The sequence below is a fragment of the Pelophylax lessonae genome (assembly GCF_965119305.1).
Source record: "Pelophylax lessonae genome assembly, chromosome: 12".
Classification (NCBI taxonomy): domain Eukaryota; kingdom Metazoa; phylum Chordata; class Amphibia; order Anura; family Ranidae; genus Pelophylax; species Pelophylax lessonae.
In genome coordinates, this window is record NC_138779.1 from 86,665,125 (window position 1) to 86,692,319 (window position 27,195).

At 39.3% G+C, this 27,195-nt stretch overlaps 1 protein-coding gene across 1 annotated transcript in view; it reads right to left on the minus strand.

The window, feature by feature from the left end:
* The window catches only part of C1QTNF12 (C1q and TNF related 12), a 174,653-nt gene that overhangs the window by 52,053 nt on the left and 95,405 nt on the right, over window positions 1–27,195 (minus strand). Inside the window, exons 4-6 of the mRNA XM_082273556.1 lie at window positions 13,961–14,145; window positions 12,583–12,691; window positions 9,401–9,491 (exon numbers count right to left, since the gene is read on the minus strand). Coding sequence (XP_082129682.1) covers window positions 9,401–9,491; window positions 12,583–12,691; window positions 13,961–14,145 — 385 coding nt within the window. The remainder of the gene's footprint in view (window positions 1–9,400; window positions 9,492–12,582; window positions 12,692–13,960; window positions 14,146–27,195) is intronic.

Sequence of the window (27,195 nt, forward strand, 5' to 3'; positions counted from 1 at the left end):
GCCTCTCAGCAAATAGCTTGGGGTGTCTACTTTGCAAAATGGGGTCATTTGGGGGGGTTTTGTGCTATTTTGGAATTTTAGGGCCTCCGAAACTGCGACAGGTAGTGCAGAGGTGACATGAACAATTTACGCCATTAGAAAACCTGAGAGTGTTGATTGGTTTTCGCGGTCCTGTACACAGCTAGGCTCCCAAAAAGTCTCACACATGGGGCATCCCCATACTCAGGAGAAGTGGCAGAATGTATTTTGGGGTGTCATTCCACATATACCCATGTCATGTGTGAGAAATTTATCTTTTAGTGACAACGTTGTGTAAAAAAAAAAAATTAAAAAAAAAAAATTGTAATTTTCCCGAAACTTGTGGCAAAATATAAAATATTCCATGGACTCACCATGCCTCTCAGCAAACAGCTTGGGGTGTCTACTTTCCAAAATGGGGTCATTTGGGGGGGTTTTGTGGTATCTTGACATTTCAGGGCCTCCAAAACCGTTATAGGTAGTGAGAAAATGCAATGAAAAATGTACGCCCTTTGAAATTCTGATGGTGGTGATTTGTTTTCCGGCTCCCGTACACAGCTACGCTCCCAAAAAGTCTCACATATGTGGTATCCCTGTACTCAGGAGAAGCAGCAGAATATATTTTGGGGTGTAATTACACATATACCCATGGCATGTGTGAGCAATATATCATTTCAATGACAACTTTGTGTAAAAAAAAAAAAAAAAATTATTTTTGTCATTTTTCAAACACCTGTGACAAAAAAATAAAATATTCAATGAGCTCAACATGCCCCTCAGAACATTCCTTAGGATGTCTACTTTCCAAAAAGTGGTAGTTTGGGGGGGTTTTGTACTGCCCCGCCATTTTAGCACTTCATGAAATGAGATAGGCAGTCAGAAATTAAAGCTTCGTAAATTTCAGTATTTACACCATAGTTTGTAGACGCTATAACTTTTGCGCAAACCAATAAAAATACGCTCATTGATTTTTTTTTTGTCAAAGACATGTAGCTAAATATATTTTGGCCAAAAAAAATGACATAAATTGAGTATATTGGATATTTTTTAAAAGACAAAGTTGAAAATGTCATTTTTTTGAAAATTTTCGCTCTTTTTTTATTAATATCGCAAAAAATAAAAAGCGCAGAGGTGATCAAATACCACCAAAAGAAAGCTCTGTTTGTGGGAAAAAAAGGACGTAAATTTCGTTTAGGTACTGCATTGCATGACCGCGCAATTATCAGTTAAAGTCACAAAGTGCCAAGTTGAAAAAAGGGGTCTGGTCCTTTAGCAGCCAAATCCTCCGGGGCTTAAGTGGTTAATTGGTAGTAGGCTTTCGAGCCTATACAGCTTGGAGTAAGACAACATGCATAAAGAGGATGATGTGGTCAAAATACTAATTTGCCTAATAATTCTGCACTCCCTGTATGTGAGGGTTTACATCCACTTCAAGGTATTATTGTTGGTGTAAGGCAGCTTATATACTCCAGAGGATCTCCACAGTCTCCCTGGCTTGTAGTGTGATGTAAAAAGAGTTAAAATTGAAGCCTACATTTACCATTTTACTCATTTTTTTACACATTTACTCCTTTTAGATCAATTTATTATCAAGAAGGTATCAATTTTAATAATGTTGATTATTATGGCTACTATTATTTTTATTATTATCATTATATTTTCTTTCTGCATGAACTTACAATTGAACAGTCAGATTGTATATTGTATGGTTCAAGTTACGCACATATCATTTTACTCATTTTTCATACCTCCGATCCCATTAGGTAAATTATTTTACAGAGAAAGTATCACTTTTACAATAGTGATTGTGATTATTATCGTTGTTAGTACTATCATTATTATTGGTAATACTATTATTATGCTATTGTTATTATTTTTATTTATTTTTATTTTTTATTTTATTTGTTTTATGGTTCTACAAATAGATTGTATAATGTATGGTTCAATGTATACACATACCAGTTTCAAGAGTTTTTACCCAATTTTTTGTTTCTCATTCTTATTAGGTTACCGCATCACCCACAATGTATCATTTCAATAATGGCAATAATAATTATTGTTGTTATTTTTTTTTCTGCACTCATATTCTCATTTTTGTTCAGCACTCATGTTCTCATTTTTATGTAATTATTTTGACACTCTCACTACTATTGACTGTTTGGTTTTAAATATGACCCTGTGTAGGAGATATTGTATTGATATGGGAGTGATATGAAAATATTCTTATGTTCTTTCTAGCCCTTATGAAGGGGGCACTTATACCCTCAAAATGCATTGCTACTTTTTGAATTGTTCTCCTGACCTTTAACCACTTGAAGACCAGGCATTTTCTGGCACTTCTTGTATACCAGTGAAAATCTTTTTTTTTTGCTAGAAAATAACCCCCAAACATTATATATTTTTTTAACACAGAGGCCCTAGACCTAGAGAACAAATTGGTGGGTTTTGCAATTTGGTATGTATTTGTGCAACGTTTTTTCAAATGCAGTTTTGGGGAAAAAATACACTTTTTTGAATTGTAAAGCAAAAAACAACATAACCAAATTTTTTTGAAAAAAATAAAAGATGATGTTATGCCGAGTAAATAGATCCCAAACATGTTAAATTTGTGCACGCCTGCGTAACGGCTACAAACAACGTACATTTTACTATCCATAGGTGACACTTTACAAGCCTTTACAGGTTACCACTTTATATCTACAGAGAAGGTCAAGTGCTAGAATTACTGCCCATGATCTGACATTTGTGGCTATACCTTACATGTGTGGGCTGTTTGCGTGCATGCAGGACCAACGCACATGTTCGCCTTTGCGCGCTAGCAAAAGCGGACAGGGTACTTTACATTTTTTTTTTATCATTAATTATTTTTATTTTTACACTGTTGCTTTCATTATTTTTTTTGGATCACTTTTATTGCTGTCACAAGGAATGTAAGCATACTTGTGACAGCAATAGGCATAAGACCCCAAATCCCTCCTTTGCACTTGAAAGCATATAAATGCCAAGATCTGCGTTTTTGAATACTTTCGATTTAGAAAAAAGTAGCATCATTGACAGCCAGGTAAACAGGAAGTGAAGTCATGTCATCACTTCCGGGTAACCATAGTGGAGACTCGATCAAAGCCGATTCTGGCTTTGTATGGGTCTCCGGCCAGCCCACAGACATGCCGGCTGGTAGGAGGGTCTCCCAGTGGGACGGGAGAGCCGGAAAGCTGTACTTGATTTGGCGACAATCGGTTAATGGAATAAAGTTGTGTATTTGGACCTCTTAGCAGTGGCGTGGCGCTTCAATTTCAACTCTTTATAGATTGACATCAGTCTGGAGGATTGGACGTTCCTAGGCTGACTGAATTTGCACATGTTATGCAGAGCCTCCATGATTGAGAGAAATGGGTGGGCCAGAGACAGTAGGGCTGGGGGGGAAAGGCCTAGATGATGCTGGGTTTCCTCAAGCTAGGCAATTAAAATAGTTCTATTTGACAAGCTGAAGATTCTAATGCATACTGTGACAACCTCATAGTGTGCAGTGAAAGTAGAGTAAGTCATTTTAGTACAGGACAGGAGCATGCAAAACTGAGCAAGACCGAAGGTAAGGCTGGAGTTTGGCTTTAAAGCTGTGATATAACTCAGTGTAACCACAGATGTGCATAAAGCAGTGCATGCACTAAGGATGAAGGGAAAAATGTAGTAAACTATAACAACCGGTAATCCATTACAGCCTTTCCTTTATGTTGCAACTACAAGAGAATCTGGTTCTAAGAAAATGTATTCATAACTAATGAAGAACAGCCAAAAAGGGATATTGTGGTTATAAATCAACACTTTGCTCCAGTATTTTTAACACCTTGTAGCATCTTTTTATTAGGGTACAGATAAGACTTGAGTTTTGATGATGGGGGACCCCCTAGGACATTGCTGGGTGTCTCAGCTATCTATTCATTCATTAATATTTCTAAAGTGCTTTTCACCTGGGGACTCAAAGCACTTTATCCTCTGTTGGGATATATATGAAGACAGCCATCGTGGGCTCGCTCATTAAAATATGATACTAGGACCAATTTGCATAGGAACCAATTAACCTACCAACATGTCTCCGGAGTGTGGGTACCCGGAAGAAACCCATGCCAGCACAGGGAGAACTCCCAAGTCCACGAAGATAGAATTCTGGCCAAGACTTAACCACTTGCCTACAGTGCACTTTCACCCCCTTCCTGCCCAGACCGATTTTCAGCTTTCAGCGCTCTCACACTTTGACTGAGAATTACTCAGTCATGCAACACTGTACCCATACAAAAATTGTGTCCTTTTTTTCACACAAATAGAGCTTTCTTTTGATGGTATTTGATCAATACTGGGTTTTTTATTTTTTGTGCTATAAATAAAAAAATACTGAAAATATCGTGAAAAAACGCATTTTTCTTTGTTTCTGTCATAAAATTTTGCAAATTAGTAATTTTTCTTCACAAATTTTGGCCAAAATTTATACTGCTACTTATCTTTGGTAAAAAAAAAACCCAAATAAGTGTATATTATTTGGTCTTTGTGAAAGTTATAGAGTCCACAAGCTATGGTGCGAATCATTGAAAATTGATCACACTTGATCACACCTGATGTACTGAAGGCCTATCTCATTTCTTGAGACAATAAAAGGTCAGGAAAGTACAAATACCCCCCAAATGACCCCTTTTTGGAAAGTAGACATTCCAAGGTATTTAATAAGGGGCATGATGAGTTTTTTGAAGTTGTAATTTTTTCCCACAATGCTTTGCAAAATGAAGATTTTTTTTTTTTTTTTTTTATTTTTTACAAATTGCCGTATTAACAGGTTATTTCTCTCACACAGCACATGTATACTTGCAACTACACCCCAAAACACATTCTACTACTCCTCCTGAGTATGGCGATACCACATGTGTGAGACTTTTTCACAGCCTGGCCACATACAGAGGCCTAACATCCAAGTAGCAGCGTCCGGCATTCTAGGAGCACAAATTACACATATCATTTCCTGACAACCTATCGCACTTTTGAAGGCCCTGGAGCACCAGGACAATGGAAACCCCCATAAAATGACCCAATTTTGGAAAGCAAACAGCCCAACGTATAATTTTTGAGGCATAATGAGTCTTTTGAATATGTCATTTTTTTCCACAAGTTTTTGGAAAATGTGGAAAGAAAATGAAAACACATTTTTTTTTACACAAAGCTGTCCATTTATGCAATATTTCTAACACATCGCATGTACATAGCAAAACTTGCACCCCAAAATACATTCTACTATTCCTCCTGAGTATGGCGATACCACATGTGTAACACTTTTTCACAGCCTGGCCACATACATAGGCCTCACATCCAAGTAGCGCTTTACACAAAGTTGTCCATTTATCCACTTTAAGACTGGGCCTATTTTTGACACTTGGTGTTTACAAGCTAAAATCATTTTTTTTGCTAGAAAACTACTTTGAACCCCCAAACATTATATATTTTTTTTTAGCAGAGACCCTAGAGAATAAAATGGAGATCGTTGCAATATTTTTTATCACACCATATTTGCGCAGCAGTCTTCCAAATGCGATTTTTTTGAAAAAAAAATCACTTTTTTGAACTAAAAAATAAGAAAACAGTAAATTTAGCCCAATTTTTTTCCATAATGTGAAAGATAATGTTACGCCGAGTAATTAGATACCCAACATGTCATGCTTCAAAATTGCGCATGCTCACAGAATGGTGCCAAACATTGGTACTTAAAAATCCCCATAGGCAACATTTTAAAAATTTCTGCAGGTTACTAGCTTAGAGTTACAGAGGAGGTCTAGGGCTCAAATTATTTCTCTCGCTCTAACGATCGCGGCGATACCTCACATGTATGGTTTTAACACCGTTTACATATGTGGGCGGGACTTGCGTATGCGTTTGCTTCTGCGCGCGAGCTAACGGGGACAGGGCGCTTTAATTTTTTTTTTTTTTCCTATTTATTTTATTTATTATTTTTTTATTTTTACACAGTTTAAAAAAAAAAAAATGTTTTGATCATTTTTATTCCTATTACAAGGAATGTAAACATCCCTTGTAATAGAAATAGGCATGACCGGTCCTCTTTATTGTGAGATCTGGGGTCAAAAAGACCTCACACCTCACAACTACACTAAAAAAGAAAAAAAAAAAAAAAATTGTTGAAAGAGGAAAAAAAAAAAAGCAAAAAAAAAAAGCGGCCCTTTAAACCGGTTGCTAGGCATTGTCTTTTGACGTAGCTCCGGTCCTCCAAGACCATAGAGTTGAATGAGGGCCATTTTGCCCTCACTCGACTTCCTGTCTCTGAGAATCCGGGACCGGATAGTTTTCCCCACTGCCGGCGGGTCCGGTAAGCTGGGAAAACGTCTGGGACGCGGCAGGAGGGGGGGGGGCACCTCTTCCCCTGCACCGTAAGGGTAATTCCGCGGCAAATCCGCCACTGGGACCACCCTTATCTGAAAGCCGACCGCCCGCCGTTTCAAAAAATACCGGGGTTATGGGGGCTATCTGCTGCCATAACCCCAGTATTTAGCTTTTAATGGCCGACGCATATAGTCGTTAGGCGGTCAGTAAGTGATTGCATGTATATGGCAAACAGGTGACGATGACTGACGGGGTGACAGGTGACGATGACTGATGGGGTGACAGGTGACGATGACTGATGGGGTGACAGGTGACAATGACTGATGGGGTGACAGGTGACAATGACTGATGGGGTGACAGGTGACGATGACTGATGGGGTGACAGGTGATGATGATTGATGAGGTGACAGGTGATGATGATTGATGAGGTGACAGGTGACGATGATTGATGGGGTGACAGGTGACGATGATTGATGGGGTGACAGATGACAATCACTGACGGGGTGACTTGTGACAATGATTGATGGGGTGACAAGTGACGATCACTGATGGGGTGTCAAGTGACGATGACTGATGGGGTGAAAGGTGACGATGACTGATGGGGTGACAGGTGACGGTGATTGATGGGGTGACAGGTGACGGGCGATGGTCACTGATGGGTGACAGGTGACGGGCGATGGTGCACGGCGGTACCGATGGTAGTCTCTGGTGACCGGTGAACTTTAGGCTACGTTCACATGTGAGCGTAGCGATCACGGGCAGAATCACTGCGATTCTGCCCGTGATCCAGAAATCATTGCAAATCGCTGGACGCCTGTGCGTTGCCCGTGATTTGCAATAGCACCCCAAATGCTGTGTGATGTTGCTGCGATTTCCGCCTGCCGAATCGCGGTAACATCGCGCAAACAACGCATGATGCTCCAAAGAAACTCTTGTACCTTTTTTGGGCGTCATGCGATGTTTGCGCGATGTTACCGCGATTCGGCAGGCGGAAATGGCGGCAACATCGCACAGCGTTTGGGGTGCTATTGCAAATCAGGGGCAACGCACAGGCGTCCCGCGATTTGCAATGATTTCCGGATCGCGGGCAGAATCGCGGTGATTCTGCCCGCGATCGCTGCGCTCACATGTGAACGTTATGGGTGTCAATTTCTGGGCACTGATGAGGTGACTGTTGGGTGACAGGTGACATTGGGGGGGGGCTGAGGACTGTGTGGGGACCTTTATTAGTGTGATTTTTACTTTGTAACATGTGTACAGAGCAGTAACTCACTATTTCTAGCTCTTCTCCCCTCATACTGGAAGCTGTATGAGGGGAGAAGAGCTAGTAACACTGAGTTACTGCTCTTTGTTTACATTTTGGGATCGGCTGTGAATGGATTCACAGCCGATCACATAGTAAACAGTCACTGTCAGTGACTGTTTACTACCGCCGGTGACAGCTGTGTTCCTACGGAACACAGTGCCACCGACATGACCGCGCTGCGCGCTCCCGATCGCGCATGCGCGGTCATCTTGTGGGCGCCTTCATTGTGATCGGCTGTGTCATTGGAACACAGCCGATCACGTGGGAAACAGCCACGCCCATTGGCTGTTTCCCCCCTGCCGGTGACGGGGGGTGTCCCGGGGACACCCCGACACCGGCAGTGCAGGGCGGCGCGCACGCGATCGCGCGCCTGCCCTGCTTAAAGTGCCGCCGTCATATGACGGCGGCCCAGGATAATGGTCGCACCGCTCCGCCGTCATATGACGGCGGGCGGGCGGCAAGCGGTTAAACCAAGGGACTCCAGTGCTGCAAGGCAGAAGTGCTAACCACTAAGCCACTTGCTGCAGATTATATAAACAATTCTTGCATTAGAAGTAATTGACCTAGAGTTTTAGGTTACAATAAATGCTAAATCTATTGAAACATGTATTCTTAACTCAGAAAAGTCCCCTCTATTGCTCGCAATCTCCTCCAAATTTCTTTTTTTTTCTGCTGTGATCCAGCTTTCTGTTAAAGGGAGGCTACATTCATTCTCTATGGTCCCACTGTATGTAGGAATGCTCACTCCCAAGATGGAGTACAAATGACTACAATGAATGTGCTCATTCCAAACAAACAGAAGTGGAGGGGAACAGTAGAGGTTCAGAAACTCACAGAGGATGTTACAAAGAGGCAGAAAGGCACATCAACAAGCAATTTCATGAAAAATAGATTACAGTAGTGGATGTGTGGAGATTATATTGGGGAATAAAGGGCCATACACATGGGCCGAATATCGGGCAGCCAACCATTCGCCATTCAGCTAAGGGGCATGACCGAAATAGGTTGCCGATTGGTATCCGATTAGCGCTGACTGGCTGGTGTGTTCTGGCCGGGGACAGTCCCCCTGTCAGAAAATAATAGCTTAGCAGGGGAAATCACTGTACTAACATTGGACAGTTAGTACAGTGGTTCCTCCTGAGCTCTACAGTTTTTTGTTTTTTTTTACCCACTGGGTTGAACAAAAATAACTTCTAGTGCATACCAGGCTTAAAGATATTATTTAGTGTGACTTTATATATTTCCTGGATGATGTCTTAAACATCATAGGAACATTTGCAGTCCATGCTTGCCTGCAGGTAGTTGTAGTTGGACAATATTCCCACTATAGGTCCTAAGGCTTGCAGGGCTAAATAGCACACAGACACATAGAACTCAAAGAACCGCTTATTCAAGCTGCCATTGTAGGCATAAGGAGACAAATACCATCTTTTGGTTTTCTTCCATGGGATGACTGCATAGGAAATGCACTATAAACTGAAAATCATCTCTCCCCACTATTCCACTATCATTTTACAAATCTACTGTTCTGATAATCTCCTAAAATTTTTCATATTAATCCATACACACGGTCAATTCCTTTTTTTTATACAGTACATCACTTTGTAAAAATTTTATTTATGCGCAATGCTCTTTTACCATGTTACACATCTTTACTACATCCCATTTCGTGATGACATAGCATTCAGTATAAATACTCACGTATATCCATGACACAGGGACTCAATGCATATCAGAACCCGGACGCTGTCACGTGGGCGCAATTGTCCCTTACTCTTCACTTCACTGTGGTCTATAAAACAAAACAAACAGTTAGGTAAGACTTGGTAGTTTATCATAGAGCCCATCCAGTATTGCTCTATATCAGGACCAAAATAACTTGTGTTACATAGTTACATAGTAGTTACATAGTTAGTGTGGTTGAAAAAAAGACAGAAGTCCATCTAGTTCAACCAATAACTTGAGTATTTTTGTAGCTCATGAACTCAGGAATTTAAAGGGCATGTATAGCCAAATCTATTATATTTAGCTTTAGATAGAGTATGGAAGGGGGAAAACCCCTAATGTGGTATTTTTTCCTGTCTGTGTCCTGTTGGGGAGATTCACTCGCTGTTCAGGTGACACAATAGGAAATTATAGGAAATTTCACAAAATAGGGGAGACTCCCATCTTAAACCCTTAAACATTTATCCCCTTTTGAAGATTTACTCTCTCCACGTGCTCTGGTGACAACTCTAAAATGCTGGATTCCCCCTCAATTTTTTGTTTCAGTGCCAATGGTCACCAGAACAGCTAAAACAGCAAATCTTCTTAGTGAGGACACAGACAACAGTAAACATTTGACAGGGGTTCTTCTAACCATGCCTTACTTTATCCAAAGCCAAAAAAAATCACCTTTACATACACTTTATAAAAAACTCACAAACTCAAGATATACATCATAACCAGGTGCATTCATTCAACTATGAATGAATTAATTAACACTCTTGCGTAAAACTGCAGCCAAAATATTTTAGAACCTTCATTTGATTTGTATTGCTGTTTGTTTCACTGTAAGAGAGATATCTCCACACTATGGTTAGCAGCCAGCAATCGAAAACAAAAAGAAAACATAAAGACATTTGTTAAATTGATGCATTGAATATGCTGTGTTGAAAATTTGCTCTAACCTTGGTTGGATCGTGCACACTGGGCATTTAGTCCCGGTGCATGGGGTGCATGGGCTCTGGTGCAGGGTACAGGTGCACCATGCAGCCCTGCTTCCGGAAGCCTCTGATAAATTCTATGAGAATCTGACAGCTTAAAAGGGCTGGGCAGTGTACCTATCAGTACCTCCATTTGGGGCAGCATGCACCCAGGGACGATGGCCCAAGACGCATACTGCCTTAAATGTGTATACTGCTGAGTGCACCATCCAACCCCACCCAGCCACAACAGCTTTCAGATTCTTATAGAGTTTACAGACTGCCAGGAGCACATATGTACCCTGTGCCCCATGCACCGTGACTAAATGCTGTGAAAAAGAAAACTCTCTATATATCATACCAAGTTACACCTTGGAACTGTGGAACTTTGGACCTTTCCTCTTTATCACAAAGTGGATCATTTTTTTTTTAAGCCGAAAAGTAAGGGTGATTTGAACATCAATAGATTCTTTTGATTGTATGAAAATATATAAAACAGCTCTTTTGAAAGGGATTGCCTAATATAACTGATGTTGTTTGAATGATGATGAGTCCCATGTATATATTTTTTAGCAATTTATAAGGTCACAATAAAGATTGGCTGATTTTATGTATAGACCACACTCAATTAAAATGTCTTTATTGAATTACTTTGGTTATCTGTGTAGAAGTTAAATGTATCGTGCATTTTCCTGAAGAAGCAACACAAGCGTGGAAACTCCAATACAGTCTAAGAAGCAATATTTTTGCATTACTTACCAATGGTGATACTTAGATGTGTAGATTTTTATATACCGTATTTTCCGGCGTATAAGACGACCCCCCTAATTTTCAAGTTAAAACATAGGTTTTGGGCTTTACTTTGGGCTTTATAAGACTACCCCCCTTTCGAAGCAAGGCAACACCATTGAATAACATCAGATTTCTCATAGATCTTCAAGGTACCCCAAGTACTGTAATACATGTAATCTCTCATAATATCTCCAAGGTACCCTAAGTATAAGTATTACCGGTAGATGGAATCTCAAGACGCTGGCTGTGCGGGAATCCTGTACCGGTATACCGTATATGTACCGTAGCTTCGGCTACATACAGTATACCACGCTGAGCCAATCACAGTGAACGATGTATTCTATTATTGAATGCAAAGCCTGCTCGGATTGGCAGAGTCAGAGAGGCGGCCTGATGTTACTCCGCCAATCCGAGCAGGCTTTGCATTCAATAATAGAAGACATCGCTCTCCGTGATTGGCTCAGCGCGGTATACTGTATGTAGCTGAAGCTACGGTACATACGGTATTCCAGTACAGGATTTCCACACAGCCAGCGTCTTGAGAGATTACATCTACCGGCAATACTTATACTTAGGTTACCTTGGAGATATTATACTTGGCGTATAAGACGACCCCCCATTTTTGAGGGATTTTTTTGAGGTTCAAAAGTAGTCTTATACGCCAGAAAATACAGTATATATATATTTTTTTTTAATTCAATAAATATCAATGTTTTTAACAGTATTGTCAAATGGTTCTATTTAGCAAGCACCTACAAAGTCCTGCATCTCGCATTTTCTGGGAATTCCTCAGCAAAGTATAAGTCATAATTGTAGATCTACATTTCATAGAAGATGTATGGGTCTCCAACCACCAGTATATGTGAAGCTATATCTTTTTAATGTTTTTGATTGAGTACAGAATGGTCAAAACCAAGGGCATAGCTACAATTTATTGGACCCTTTATTGGAGTTAATATCAAATTACTGGACAATATCGCATCTCCTTGTTCCAAAATGTAATTACTTAGAAATAATGAGTGCTGGTCTAAAAAGAGTTTTCCTATTAACCAAGTAGGTGGACATCTGCCAACCAACAGTTTAATTGCAATTAAAGAAAACTGACAGAGGTTCTAACGATTTTCACTCTACTAAAAAGTACATTTGCTGCAGTCGCTATCGTCACTGAAGACTTTCTACTCATTTCCTGTTCCAGTGCCTAACAGGAAGTGGAGGAAGATCTCTGCAGCAGGAATAAAGAAAGCAATAAAAAAAAAAAAAAACAAGAAGCTGTAACATAAGCACGTCAAACTGTTGTTTTTGAATTATATGCAGCCCTCTTCTCTGTTCTGTCCTTGACACGTGGTAGAGATTTGAACAAGATATCATTTTATCAAAACTGGAGAAAGAAAAATTCTGTTGACCAACCTATGTGAATATGTGCTGAAAACTGGTAAATTCCCGGAATGGTAGCTGTAAAACGACCCAGTGACAAGTTCATTCCCGAACCCCGGAGAAAGGCGCCTTTAGCTGTCGGCTGAAGTTAAATAAAACAGAAAAATACAAATATTACAAAGGTTTGGGTTGTCAGTTCAGTAGGTGATTCATCTAATGTTCCCAAGTCTACACAAGCCAAAATGAGATGTGTAAGATCTGTTTTATAACAAGAAATGAAAGTGAGAATTCCACAGCAAAGAATAAGTCATAATTGTAGATCTACATTTCATAGAAGGTGTATGGGTTTCCAACCACCAGTATATGTAAAACTGTATCTTTTTAATGTTTTAGATAGGGTACAGAATGGTCAAAACCAAGGGCATAGCTACAATTTATTGGACCCTTTATTGGAGTTAATATCAAATTACTGAATAACTAAAAGTGGATGCAATAGAGATATGTAACAAAAGCATAATCCCAAGGCTTGATCCTGTCCATCTGATCCCAGCTCCTCTGGAAGAGAGACATCAGACAACCTCATTAGTGGGGACCCCTTCCCACCCTTAGGCCCCCATAGTAGTTGTGCAGGCTACTTTTGGCTATAGTTACATCTTTGGTCAAGGTCTCTTTAGGTTGTTATTTCTGTGTCCCATCAGTGTAATCTTTCGCTTTCTGCTCCAGAAACACATAAGGTTGTAACAGAAAATCTCTCCAAAGGGATTTACCCACTTACACAAGCAATAACCCCATATAATGATTACTTTCTGTACTGACAATGTTCAGGCAAATGTACAAAATTTTATAAATATCTTTTTTTTCAAAATATTTTTAGGAAAACTTTTTTATTGTTAGTAGAATAAAGGCTAGCTAAACCCCATTAATAAGGCTCCCCAAACCCATTACTTGCTGATCCCTGAAAATATATATACATGTTTGGTAGCAATGCAGTTGACTTACTAAAGGCAAAAAAATTGTTCACTTTGCAAGCAACATTGCAATTTTCCTTAGAGCTTAGTAAATGTGCAAGGAAAAAAACTGCATTTTTCGCTGCACATGATTAGATGATGGAAGCCAGGGAAGTGTCACCTCATTCACTAAACTCGGGGGAAAAATCCCTTGGAAAGTGAATATTCTGTTTGCCTTTGGTAAATCAACCCAAATGGGGTCTGTAAAATCAGAGCCAACCGATTTATCTGCATCAGGACATGTGCTGTTTTTTAATCTGTCAGGACAATTTGTTGGAAGTAAATTTCCAATGGGAGGTAAACCAATCTTTTGTCTGTACACCAATAGTCCTTCACTATCACATGTGACCCGTAATACATGTGTAAACTTAAAATGTCCCTTCCCTGTTTTTATTATATCTTACCATCTGAAAGTTCTGAAGTTCTGCCAGTGTTCTCTTGTCCACAATGACAGATCCTTTAAGCCGGCAGTGGAAAGCTTCATCTATCCTTCTGTATGGATAGAGATCCTTGATAGGAAGCAGTAAAGGTGGAGGCTCACTGGTGTGTTCTGAGGTATCACCAGACACTGTCCGACGATCTGTGGCGTCTTTTTGGGAGCAAGAAGATACTCATTTATTACAGCTATACAATGCTGGAGGAAACATAGAATGGATCTATACAATATAACCACCTCCAATACTAGGCCTTGTTTAAAGTTTGAATATGCTAATTGGTGGAGGCAAATCCAAGGAGGGTTTTTCGAGCTGTGTGGGTATTTAGCTAGATTTTAGGTAATAAAGCATATATAGTACTGAGAGAAATATGGAGGCTACCATCAATAACCTCTTTCTAAAAATTCTAGTTGCCTGGTTTTACCTGGCTTCAATACCTTCTTAGTCACGAATTATTCACTATTTTAAAAATATACAAGTTCCCTTTCTAAACCTGCATTCACAGCACCTGGCAGGGAAATGTCTTTCAGAGCCAACTAAAGCTGGCCATAGATGCTTAATTTTTTTCATTCGGCGGGCTGAACAAAAAAAAAAAAAACAAAAAACAAACAGGTTCCTCCATCCACACAAATGAGGTGGATGAAGAAATACCTCTCACCAAGACATTGTATTCTGACAGCAGAACTCTCTGCTGCCAGAATACACTGATCAGGGGCTGTAGCCAATTGTCTGCAGCCAGTGATCAACAAACGTTTTCCAGTTTGTCTGTTCAGCCACACACGGATTTAAATTCAGTCGTTCCATCTATGCCCAGCTTTAGTTTTATTATTCTGGGATGTCACATGACCAAATGTGGACAGCCACAAAGGAAGATGATGCTAGAAGACTTCCCTCTATCTGGTGCTGTGATTTCTGTTCTGAACAAGGAACAAATATTTATATCTGATCGAGATCTGAATGGGGGAGCAGTAACAATATCTCTCTCTTTCACAGCCCATATATTATACGTATATCATAAGTCATAAGAATATCAGTGCAACCATTTCATAATAAGAATAAAATTATAACAAACTATTTTTAACTAGTGTGCAAATTAACACCAAAGAAAGACAGGATCACTGTACAGTTCATAATAAAATTTCCCTAAATATGAATTGTGCAGAAATGTCCATTTTCTGAATGCAGCAACCACAAATGTCAATATCCTCCCCTACTTAAGATAAAATGCCTCTTACCAAATGTAAAGATTGTAGTAGGTAACATGAGCTTTCCCAAACACTAGGTAAAACATGTGGCAAAGTCTACATTCGATCACCAGCAATTAAACTCACAATATCCAATAATGAAAGTTACCATTTCAGAAAAGAAAACCCATCTATTTCGGTTTTTAGGGATCTCACCTTGAAAGATCTCCCTGGACAGCTGATGCTGAGCTCAATATTCAATACCCAATACTTTAACTATTATCTTCAATATAACTGATTTTCGTCATTCTATTTATACCATTTATTATAATTTTTTAAGCTATAAAACTGTTAAAATCAATTTTATGTATTTTTTTTTTTGTTAATTAGATGAACTTGTATTTAAAGCCAAAATTATTTTTTTTAAATTTGTCGGGATAAAGCAGTGGATGGATAACAGTCCAGTGATATGTTTTTTGCAGTCTTTTTCTCATTGAGGAAATTTCTCTTTACTTCTTCTCCTTTAGGCACACAGGAATGAGAGATAATATCTCCAAAGTGAAATAAATACTCTCTTAGAATGTTGTCACTGGAAGAAAATGTCTGCTCTATTTCTGTTCCAATAATGTTGGTGGCGTTCTGTTCTCAAACTTTTGAACTTTTTCTCACTATCAGTACTGGTGACAAGGGTCTCCAGTACAAATGGAGAGGGTTAATCTCCCAATTAAGGACACACATACACTTGCACGGAGAACCAAAGACCTATAGGGCTAGTGTAGCTAGCTTTTAGGATCATTTAAGGTCAACTTGAGATGTTTGTGTTTTTAGTCCTCCATTCAACTAACGCAAATGCATGACAGATGCACAGCTAAAACACATAACAAAAGCATCTCAGCCTCATGTGTATACTGGCTCATAGATTATTGCCATTATCCTTCTGATTGGTGCTGCTTCACCTGACCTCTTCAATCACAGTAAAACTTTGGATTGCAATTTAAAAAAAAAATCAAGCTCTCTTGAATGGTTTGTCACAGACCTGTAACTAGCAGTTTTCTATGCTGTCCATGCTATCCATTAACCTACATGCAGGGCAATCGTGAACAAAGAAAAAGTGCCTTTCATAATCACACATAGTAGAAAACTTAAAGCTAAAGTTTAGGTATGGTAACTTTTACACGCTTACACTGATCCAGCTTGGACCAATGTAAGTATGTATGTGCCATAAAAAAACAAATTCACCAAAAGATGTATGGTAAATAGCGGTGATAAGAGAGAAGTCAAATCTCATCATAACCTGTGCATGAACAGTGTAAACCACACCACACATAAACATGCCACCACTTCCCCGTTGGGTTCAGACTCACCAGATATATTTGCCACATATTCTCATGTTTGGCAAATTGAGTATTGTACCCTACAGGGTTGCAGCAAGAAACCGCGATAATCAGCCAATAGCAGTGAATCACAGGTCGCTAATGTGTAGGAGAAAAAAAAGTGCTCCGATGTGCAATATGTATTAACACCAATGAATTTATTAAAATAGATCCTTCAAACACTCACACATTTCTCAATATAAAAAAGCATGTAGTAAATCATAAACTGACACATCCCGATCCCCGTGGATACAGAGTTAAGTTACTAGTATCTAACCCGACCGATGTAGCCCCACTGGAACGTCACTTCTGGTTTCTGTGTCACTTTGGGTTGCTATACAGCCTCATTTTGACGCATTTCGTCATTATGACTTTGTCCATGGATTGGCCGTACGGCACGGCAACCCTCTATTTATACACTCCCACATGCAAATGATCAATCATTTGCACATGCACTATAGACGTGTCCCCAAAGTTGGGATATGCACAGCTTTTACACCACACAACCTAACTCGCATGACAAAAAGTACATAAACTAAAATGATAGTTAAAATTCTAATTTGCAACCCTAACTAAAATGGACACTGACCAATGTCAGGCCCGACGGTATACCCCAATTTACAATAAAGTATAAAAATACTAGAATTCCAGTGCAAGCTAAAAGTATTCATAGATTGCTTAATTAATACCTCAAATAAGGACCTAAGTAAATATTTGACATCGCCTAACACGATATTAGATATTAGTAATTGCTGATAAAACAATTTCAATCTACTTCTATATTTAATCCTCTAGCTGTTAAACTATTAAGCAAAAAAAAAAAACATTTTTTTTTTCTCTGTGATAGAGATCCCATACCCGGTTAGAACCCCTCCAAGTGGGATATACACAATCTATCCCACAGAACTGAAATATTGTGGGATCACTATTATATTTCATTCTAAAATGAAGGGCTAGAAGACAGAGCAAGGGATAGAAAACATAGTGTGTCCCTTCATTTCAGATTGAAAAAAAACACATTGCAGAGCTCTTCTTTTTCTCCTACACCTGTGATTCACTGCTATTGGCTGATTATCGAGGTATCGTGCTGCAACCCTGTGGGGTACAATGCTCCATTTGTTGAACATGAGAATGTGTGGCAAATGTATGTGGTGAGTCTGAACCCAACGGGGAAGTGGTGGCATGTTTATAACATGGTGTGGTGTATAGATATTTTAAGAATTTTATTTATACATTACAGACAAGTCATTGGAAAAAATCTTGCTCATGTATGAGTCATATGGACTTTATTAGGACTTTATTTCACATTTTCTCATGTGGTGATAATTTATTTTGTCACATGTTCTTGATTATTTGTTTACACTGATCATGCACAGGTTATGATGAGATTTGACTTCTCTCTATTTACCATACATCTTTTAAATAATTCATTTTTTTATACACTGGTTTTTAAAGTGGCAGCTATATACAGCATTTCACAAAAGTGAGTGCACCCCTCATATTTTTGTAAGTGTTTTATTATATCTTTTCATGTGAAAACACTGAAGAAATTACACTTTGCTACAATGTAAAGTTGTGAGTGTACAGCTTGTATAATAGTGTAAATTTTCTATCCCCTCAAAATAACTCAACACATAGCCATTATTGTCTAAACTGCTGGCAAAAAAGTGAGTACACCCCTAAGTAAGAATGCCCAAATTGGGCCCAATTAGCCATTTTCCCTCCCTGGTGTCATGTGACTCTCTAGTGTTACAAGGTCTCAGGTGTGAATGGGGAGCAGATGTGTTAAATTTGGTGTTATCACTTTCACTCTCTCATACTGGTCACTGGAAGTTCAACATGGCACCTCATGGCAAAGAACTCTCTGATGATCTGAAATAGGAATTGTTGCTCTACATAAAGATGGCCTAGGCTATAAGAAGATTGCCAAGACCCTGAAACTGAGCTGCAGCACGGTGGCCAAGACCATACAGCGGTTTAATAGGACACGTTCCACTCAGAACAGGCCTCACCATGGTCGACCAAAGAAGTGGAGTGCACATGGTCAGCATCATACCAAGAGGTTGTGTTTGGGAAATAGACATATGAGTGATGCCAGCATTGCTGCAAAGATTGAAGGGGTGGGGGGTCAGCCTTTCAGTGCTCAGACCTTAGGCTACACGCTGCATCAAATTGGTCTGCATGGGTGTCGTCCCAGAAGGAAGCCTCTTCAAAAGATGATGCACAAGAAAGCCTGCAAACAGTTTGCTGAAGACAAGCAAACGAAGGACATGGATTACTGAAACCATGTCCTATGGTCTGATGAGACCAAGATAAACTTATCTGGTAAAGATGGTGTCAAGCATGTGTGGTGGCAACCAGGTGAGGAGTACAAAGACAAGTGTGTCTTGCCTACAATCAAGCATGGTGGTGGGAGTGTCATGGTCTGGGGCTGCATGAGTGCTGTCGACACTGGGGAGCTACAGTTCATTGAGGGAACCATGAATGCCAACATGTACTGTGACATGAATGTGTGTGAAGGTGCGCTGGTATTCAATGAGTGAAAGCTGCTACCTGAACTGTGCTTCAGTGAATAGGATGTGTAAATAATAGGTGCGCTAAAACAATATGATGCATAAACAAATATACAAATAATGCACAATTGCATAAAGTGATGAAGTGAGATCAATGTGATATCAATGATTGAAAGTCCAAAATCCCACTGAGTGCCTTGGATAAGCTCAAAACTTATAGGTGCAAAAAACTCTTAAAAATGTTGTGCATTCCCAAAGTCCACAAGAGCTCCAAGTGTTGAAGGTTGAAAAGGTGCACTGTATATGGCCGGTGCTCTATAGTGAAAAATCCCACCACCAACACGCTATCCTCCTTACCAAATGCAATGAATTGGAAAGCAAAATTCATTAGATGCTGTTGGGAGGGAGGAATCAAAATCACCACCCTGTGAAAATGCAGGATAGGCCTCTTACCAAAAATCAGGTAACTCAGCGCAGGGAATATACATAGGTGATGCCTTTTCAATCTGTAGTGATCGGTGGCTGTTTTCTCTAATGATCCGTCTCGTTACTGACTCTCCAGGTTAAACATGGGCATGATGTAAGAAAAAACATATACAGACCATGGCGTGATATCCCCGGGATAATTTAATGAATATCAAGTGTTGCACTTACATTCAATATGGAAAACAGTGGCGACAATACAGACTGGTTGCCTGACTCGGCTGCAGACCGAGCAGTGCTGGACGTCCGTGGCGGCGCGACACGCCTCCTCTCTGACGGCGTTTCCTCTCAAACGGGCTTCTACTGAGATAGGAGGGACGTGCGCGCCGCCACCTCCGTCCTTATGAAGCTCCGACATGTGACCACTTCCGGTGTCCGCAATGAATGTGCGGAAGTCCTAACTTATACAAATGATTCTACTGCTAAATCCATTACAAAACACTTCGATCTCTATTATAGTGAACGAGGACAAAACAATCTTGGCAATAATGGATATATTCAATAAATCAATGTGCAAATTAAAAATTTAAGGACTCCGGAAATGAACACTGGCCCGACTTCCTGTGTTAATGTATAAATTCAATATATAAGCTAACAACAGAAATACGGGGAATATAAGTATGGGACTAGTAAAAGTCCATTTAAATGCAATATAAATGATTCATATATAAAAACAATCATAAATATAGTTATATTAAAATATATTAAAACATATTAAATATATACTAAACTCATTTGATTGCTCATACTGTTTAAATATAAAATTGTAAAAATTTATTTATTTATTAAAATGGATATAAAAAGATAAAATGAATAAAATGGATGTAGATTGAGCAAGGAATTAACTATTATTTATATGGGCATTAATGTCCCATTCAATGTTGTGTCCCCAGGGCCTAAAGCACTTCATTTCATAGATCCAGAAGGTTTCCCTTCTTGAAATGGATCTCTTCAGGTTACTACCTCTCCAATGCGGTGTGTATTTTTCTATCACTATAATTTGTAGGTTTTTTGGATTTTTGTGATGACACTTGGAATAGTGTAAAGATACACTATGTCCAGTGAACCCTTTTCTTATGTTGGAGAGGTGTTCCCCTATTCGGATACTGGCGGTGCGTATAGTCCTCCCAATGTATTGTAGTCCGCAACTACATTGGAGGAGATAAATGACCCCTTTAGTGTGGCAGGAGATAAACTCCTTGATCTGATATTCTTTTTTGGTAGTGGTAGATGAAAACTTTTTAGTCCGTATGGTTTTCGCTTCTCTACAAATTTGACAATTTCTACAAGGGAAGAAGCCTTTCATGTCTGGAAAAAATTTTGGTGTTATAGGTTTTTCAATCGGATTATTGGCGATAAGATCCTTTAAATTCCTCGCTTTCCTATAGATCATACTAGGATTATCGGGGAGAGAAGGCCCCAATATTTTGTCTCCTTGTAAGATGCTCCAATGTTTTTTGAAGACATGGTTAAGCCATTTGTAATTCTGAGAAAATTGTGTAACGAAGGCATATTCAAATCTAGGCTGAGCTTGGTGAGTGGAATCAGTCAATTTGGGCAAAATGAGGTCTTCTTGTGTTTGTTGTCCCATCAATTCAATTTCTTGATCCAATATCTGTGGCATATAACCTTTTTCTAAAAATCTTTCTTTTAAAACATTGGCTTGTTCAATAAAATCCGACTTCTTGGTACAGTTGCGTCTAATACGCTTAAATTGCCCTTTCGGGACTGAGCCAAGCCACTTGGGATGGTGGCAACTGTCCATGGTAATGAACCCGTTTTTGTCAGTCGGTTTAAAATAGGTCTTAGTAATAAAACCCGAGCCTTGTCTTAAAATTACTAGATCTAAAAAATTGACCGCTGTGGGGCTAGATTCATAAGAGAATCTAATGCCCCAACTATTGCAGTTTAGCTGGTCCATAAAAACTTTTAGTGATTGGTTACTCCCTTTCCAGATAAAAATTGCGTCGTCAATGTAGCGTCTCCAAAAAACGAGCTCCCTGGGCCTGTGGGAGAATATATTGCGATCCTCCCACAAGGCCATGAAGAGATTCGCCACACTGGGGGCAAATTTGGCCCCCATCGCTACTCCGGTACGTTGGAGATAAAACCGTTGATTGTAATAAAAGTAATTATGTTCCATGCCAAAGGTTAAAAGGTTTAAAATAAACTGTTTATGTGCCACTGATATGTTTTGATGGGTGTCCAAGAAAGTGCTTACTGCTTCGTATCCCATCTCATGCGGAATTATTGTATATAAAGACGCCACATCAGCAGTCACGAGTAACACATCTCCTTCTATATTCAATTGTCTCATTTCTTGGATGCACTGCGTGGTGTCTTTTAGGTAAGCTGGGGTTTCTTGGACCAAAGGTTGCAAGAAGTGGTCTATATATTTCCCAATTTTAGAAGTGACGGAATCGATCCCACTAACGATGGGTCTTCCGGGGGGTTTCGTTAAATTTTTGTGAATTTTTGGGAGATAATAAATAATGGGCAATCTAGGAGAAAGAGGTATTAAAAATTCCTTTTCTTTCTTATTTAAAATCCCATCTTCAAAACCTTGTTTAATAATAGTTTCCAATTTCCTCTTATATCTGTGGGTGGGGTCTCTTTTTAAAATTTCGTAAGTATTAGTGTCTGCTAAGAGGTTGTTCATTTCCTCTATGTAGTCTTCTTTCTTCAGCAGCACTATTCCTCCCCCTTTGTCCGCTGGTCGGATGATAAGATCTTTGTTGTCACACAAAGTCTTGATCCCCTTTCTTAAATCTGTTTGAGGTTTATGTTGTATCACTTTTTTGTCCAGTTCATTCAGCACAGTGTCTCTAAATACTGTGATATTGCTACTCTGAGCACCAGACGGGTTAAAAAGAGAAGCATTTCTCAGATTGGTAGATTGTGTGGAACTGGTTTGATACGACACATAATTCCTTTCACCAGCTTTGGATAGGAAATGTCTTTTTACATTCAATTTTCTTACAAATTTTTGAATGTCTATAAAGGTTTCGAATTTATTCAGAGATTGTTTAGGGGCATATTTGAGACCTTTGCTGAGTGTATGTTTCTCGCTGTCTGTGAGTGCCACCCCACTCAAGTTGAATATGCCAATCTCTTCTTGATTATTCTTCTTTTTATTTTTACCACCTCTGCATCCTCTTTTTATCTTTTTCTTTTGTTCTTCTTTGGGCCCTGTCCTAAAAAACTCCGCTTATTGGGGTTAATGGGGGTTCTAGACTGGGGTTCCGCCCTCAAATCTTCTCTATTTTCATATCCTTCGTGTCTTAGGGGTTCAAACCTCGTATTGTTGTTTTGAGGATAAGACCTAGGGGTTTGAGGTGTATCCGGATAATTGCCCATATAGTCCATCCTAACCCGTCTAGGAGATCTAGATCTCGAACGTTCCCGTTGTCTCTCTACTGATCGGGGTGGGTTCCCAAAGTCTCCTCTGTGTGTTTCTTGTTTAGTGGGCCGAAAGTCTTCTCTGTGATTCTCTTTCTTTCTTGCCTTCTTTCCCTTTCTATTTTGAGAGGTGTCTCTTAATGGCTTGTAACCTTTATATGGAAGATTGGAGGAGGGTTGTGGTTTAGTTGATTCTTCCGGTGCCAACGTTCTCTGTTTTGCTGGATTTCTAAAACCAAAAGGTGTAGCAACCTTCTTAGATGTTCCTTCATCTGGATCATCTTCTATTGTGTCCTCCACTTCTTCTTCTTCCATAAGATTAATCTGCCATTTGAAAACTTTGGCTGAATGGTAATCTTCTAAATCCCTGAAGTATTTTTTTCGTTTTTTGGCTTTCTGTTCTTCTTCTTCAATTGTCATAATTTCTCTAAGTTCTTGATTGTAGATCTTGTAAGTTTCTTCTGCCATATGAGGAGACAATTTTTCTTTAATTTCCATAATTTCCTTGTTCAATCTAATAACCTTCTTCCTTCTTTTGTCAATCAGAAAGTTAAGGAGACTCATCCCGGCTCCGTTGAAAAATTGGAACCATTCTTCAATGTCTGAGTCTCCCTGGTCTGGATAAATGGTCCATCGCAAACTTCTTGGTACCATCTTTTCTTGGACGTACTTCTCCAAGAATGCGATGTCCCATGAGGCATGTAGTTCTGCCACCATCACGTTCTTTAGACGCATGAAAATGCCTCTAAGATCATTGGATTCTGAGGCATTTTTGACAAAAACATCATCTACTGCCAAAACTCTGTTCTTGTGATATTCAAAGATATCCATGAGGTATACCTGCTGCTACCCGTGTAGTATAAGTTGAATGAATGTGTGTGAAGGTGCGCTGGTATTCAATGAGTGAAAGCTGCTACCTGAACTGTGCTTCAGTGAATAGGATGTGTAAATAATAGGTGCGCTAAAACAATATGATGCATAAACAAATATACAAATAATGCACAATTGCATAAAGTGATGAAGTGAGATCAATGTGATATCAATGATTGAAAGTCCAAAATCCCACTGAGTGCCTTGGATAAGCTCAAAACTTATAGGTGCAAAAAACTCTTAAAAATGTTGTGCATTCCCAAAGTCCACAAGAGCTCCAAGTGTTGAAGGTTGAAAAGGTGCACTGTATATGGCCGGTGCTCTATAGTGAAAAATCCCACCACCAACACGCTATCCTCCTTACCAAATGCAATGAATTGGAAAGCAAAATTCATTAGATGCTGTTGGGAGGGAGGAATCAAAATCACCACCCTGTGAAAATGCAGGATAGGCCTCTTACCAAAAATCAGGTAACTCAGCGCAGGGAATATACATAGGTGATGCCTTTTCAATCTGTAGTGATCGGTGGCTGTTTTCTCTAATGATCCGTCTCGTTACTGACTCTCCAGGTTAAACATGGGCATGATGTAAGAAAAAACATATACAGACCATGGCGTGATATCCCCGGGATAATTTAATGAATATCAAGTGTTGCACTTACATTCAATATGGAAAACAGTGGCGACAATACAGACTGGTTGCCTGACTCGGCTGCAGACCGAGCAGTGCTGGACGTCCGTGGCGGCGCGACACGCCTCCTCTCTGACGGCGTTTCCTCTCAAACGGGCTTCTACTGAGATAGGAGGGACGTGCGCGCCGCCACCTCCGTCCTTATGAAGCTCCGACATGTGACCACTTCCGGTGTCCGCAATGAATGTGCGGAAGTCCTAACTTATACAAATGATTCTACTGCTAAATCCATTACAAAACACTTCGATCTCTATTATAGTGAAGGAGGACAAAACAATCTTGGCAATAATGGATATATTCAATAAATCAATGTGCAAATTAAAAATTTAAGGACTCCGGAAATGAACACTGGCCCGACTTCCTGTGTTAATGTATAAATTCAATATATAAGCTAACAACAGAAATACGGGGAATATAAGTATGGGACTAGTAAAAGTCCATTTGAATGCAATATAAATGATTCATATATAAAAACAATCATAAATATAGTTATATTAAAATATATTAAAACATATTAAATATATACTAAACTCATTTGATTGCTCATACTGTTTAAATATAAAATTGTAAAAATTTATTTATCCGAATAGCCAGTATCCGAATAGGGGAACACCTCTCCAACATAAGAAAAGGGTTCACTGGACATAGTGTATCTTTACACTATTCCAAGTGTCATCACAAAAATCCAAAAAACCTACAAATTATAGTGATAGAAAAATACACACCGCATTGGAGAGGTAGTAACCTGAAGAGATCCATTTCAAGAAGGGAAACCTTCTGGATCTATGAAATGAAGTGCTTTAGGCCCTGGGGACACAACATTGAATGGGACATTAATGCCCATATAAATAATAGTTAATTCCTTGCTCAATCTACATCCATTTTATTCATTTTATCTTTTTATATCCATTTTAATAAATAAATAAATTTTTACAATTTTATATTTAAACAGTATGAGCAATCAAATGAGTTTAGTATATATTTAATATGTTTTAATATATTTTAATATAACTATATTTATGATTGTTTTTATATATGAATCATTTATATTGCATTTAAATGGACTTTTACTAGTCCCATACTTATATTCCCCGTATTTCTGTTGTTAGCTTATATATTGAATTTATACATTAACACAGGAAGTCGGGCCAGTGTTCATTTCCGGAGTCCTTAAATTTTTAATTTGCACATTGATTTATTGAATATATCCATTATTGCCAAGATTGTTTTGTCCTCGTTCACTATAATAGAGATCGAAGTGTTTTGTAATGGATTTAGCAGTAGAATCATTTGTATAAGTTAGGACTTCCGCACATTCATTGCGGACACCGGAAGTGGTCACATGTCGGAGCTTCATAAGGACGGAGGTGGCGGCGCGCACGTCCCTCCTATCTCAGTAGAAGCCCGTTTGAGAGGAAACGCCGTCAGAGAGGAGGCGTGTCGCGCCGCCACGGACGTCCAGCACTGCTCGGTCTGCAGCCGAGTCAGGCAACCAGTCTGTATTGTCGCCACTGTTTTCCATATTGAATGTAAGTGCAACACTTGATATTCATTAAATTATCCCGGGGATATCACGCCATGGTCTGTATATGTTTTTTCTTACATCATGCCCATGTTTAACCTGGAGAGTCAGTAACGAGACGGATCATTAGAGAAAACAGCCACCGATCACTACAGATTGAAAAGGCATCACCTATGTATATTCCCTGCGCTGAGTTACCTGATTTTTGGTAAGAGGCCTATCCTGCATTTTCACAGGGTGGTGATTTTGATTCCTCCCTCCCAACAGCATCTAATGAATTTTGCTTTCCAATTCATTGCATTTGGTAAGGAGGATAGCGTGTTGGTGGTGGGATTTTTCACTATAGAGCACCGGCCATATACAGTGCACCTTTTCAACCTTCAACACTTGGAGCTCTTGTGGACTTTGGGAATGCACAACATTTTTAAGAGTTTTTTGCACCTATAAGTTTTGAGCTTATCCAAGGCACTCAGTGGGATTTTGGACTTTCAATCATTGATATCACATTGATCTCACTTCATCACTTTATGCAATTGTGCATTATTTGTATATTTGTTTATGCATCATATTGTTTTAGCGCACCTATTATTTACACATCCTATTCACTGAAGCACAGTTCAGGTAGCAGCTTTCACTCATTGAATACCAGCGCACCTTCACACACATTCATTCAACTTATACTACACGGGTAGCAGCAGGTATACCTCATGGATATCTTTGAATATCACAAGAACAGAGTTTTGGCAGTAGATGATGTTTTTGTCAAAAATGCCTCAGAATCCAATGATCTTAGAGGCATTTTCATGCGTCTAAAGAACGTGATGGTGGCAGAACTACATGCCTCATGGGACATCGCATTCTTGGAGAAGTACGTCCAAGAAAAGATGGTACCAAGAAGTTTGCGATGGACCATTTATCCAGACCAGGGAGACTCAGACATTGAAGAATGGTTCCAATTTTTCAACGGAGCCGGGATGAGTCTCCTTAACTTTCTGATTGACAAAAGAAGGAAGAAGGTTATTAGATTGAACAAGGAAATTATGGAAATTAAAGAAAAATTGTCTCCTCATATGGCAGAAGAAACTTACAAGATCTACAATCAAGAACTTAGAGAAATTATGACAATTGAAGAAGAAGAACAGAAAGCCAAAAAACGAAAAAAATACTTCAG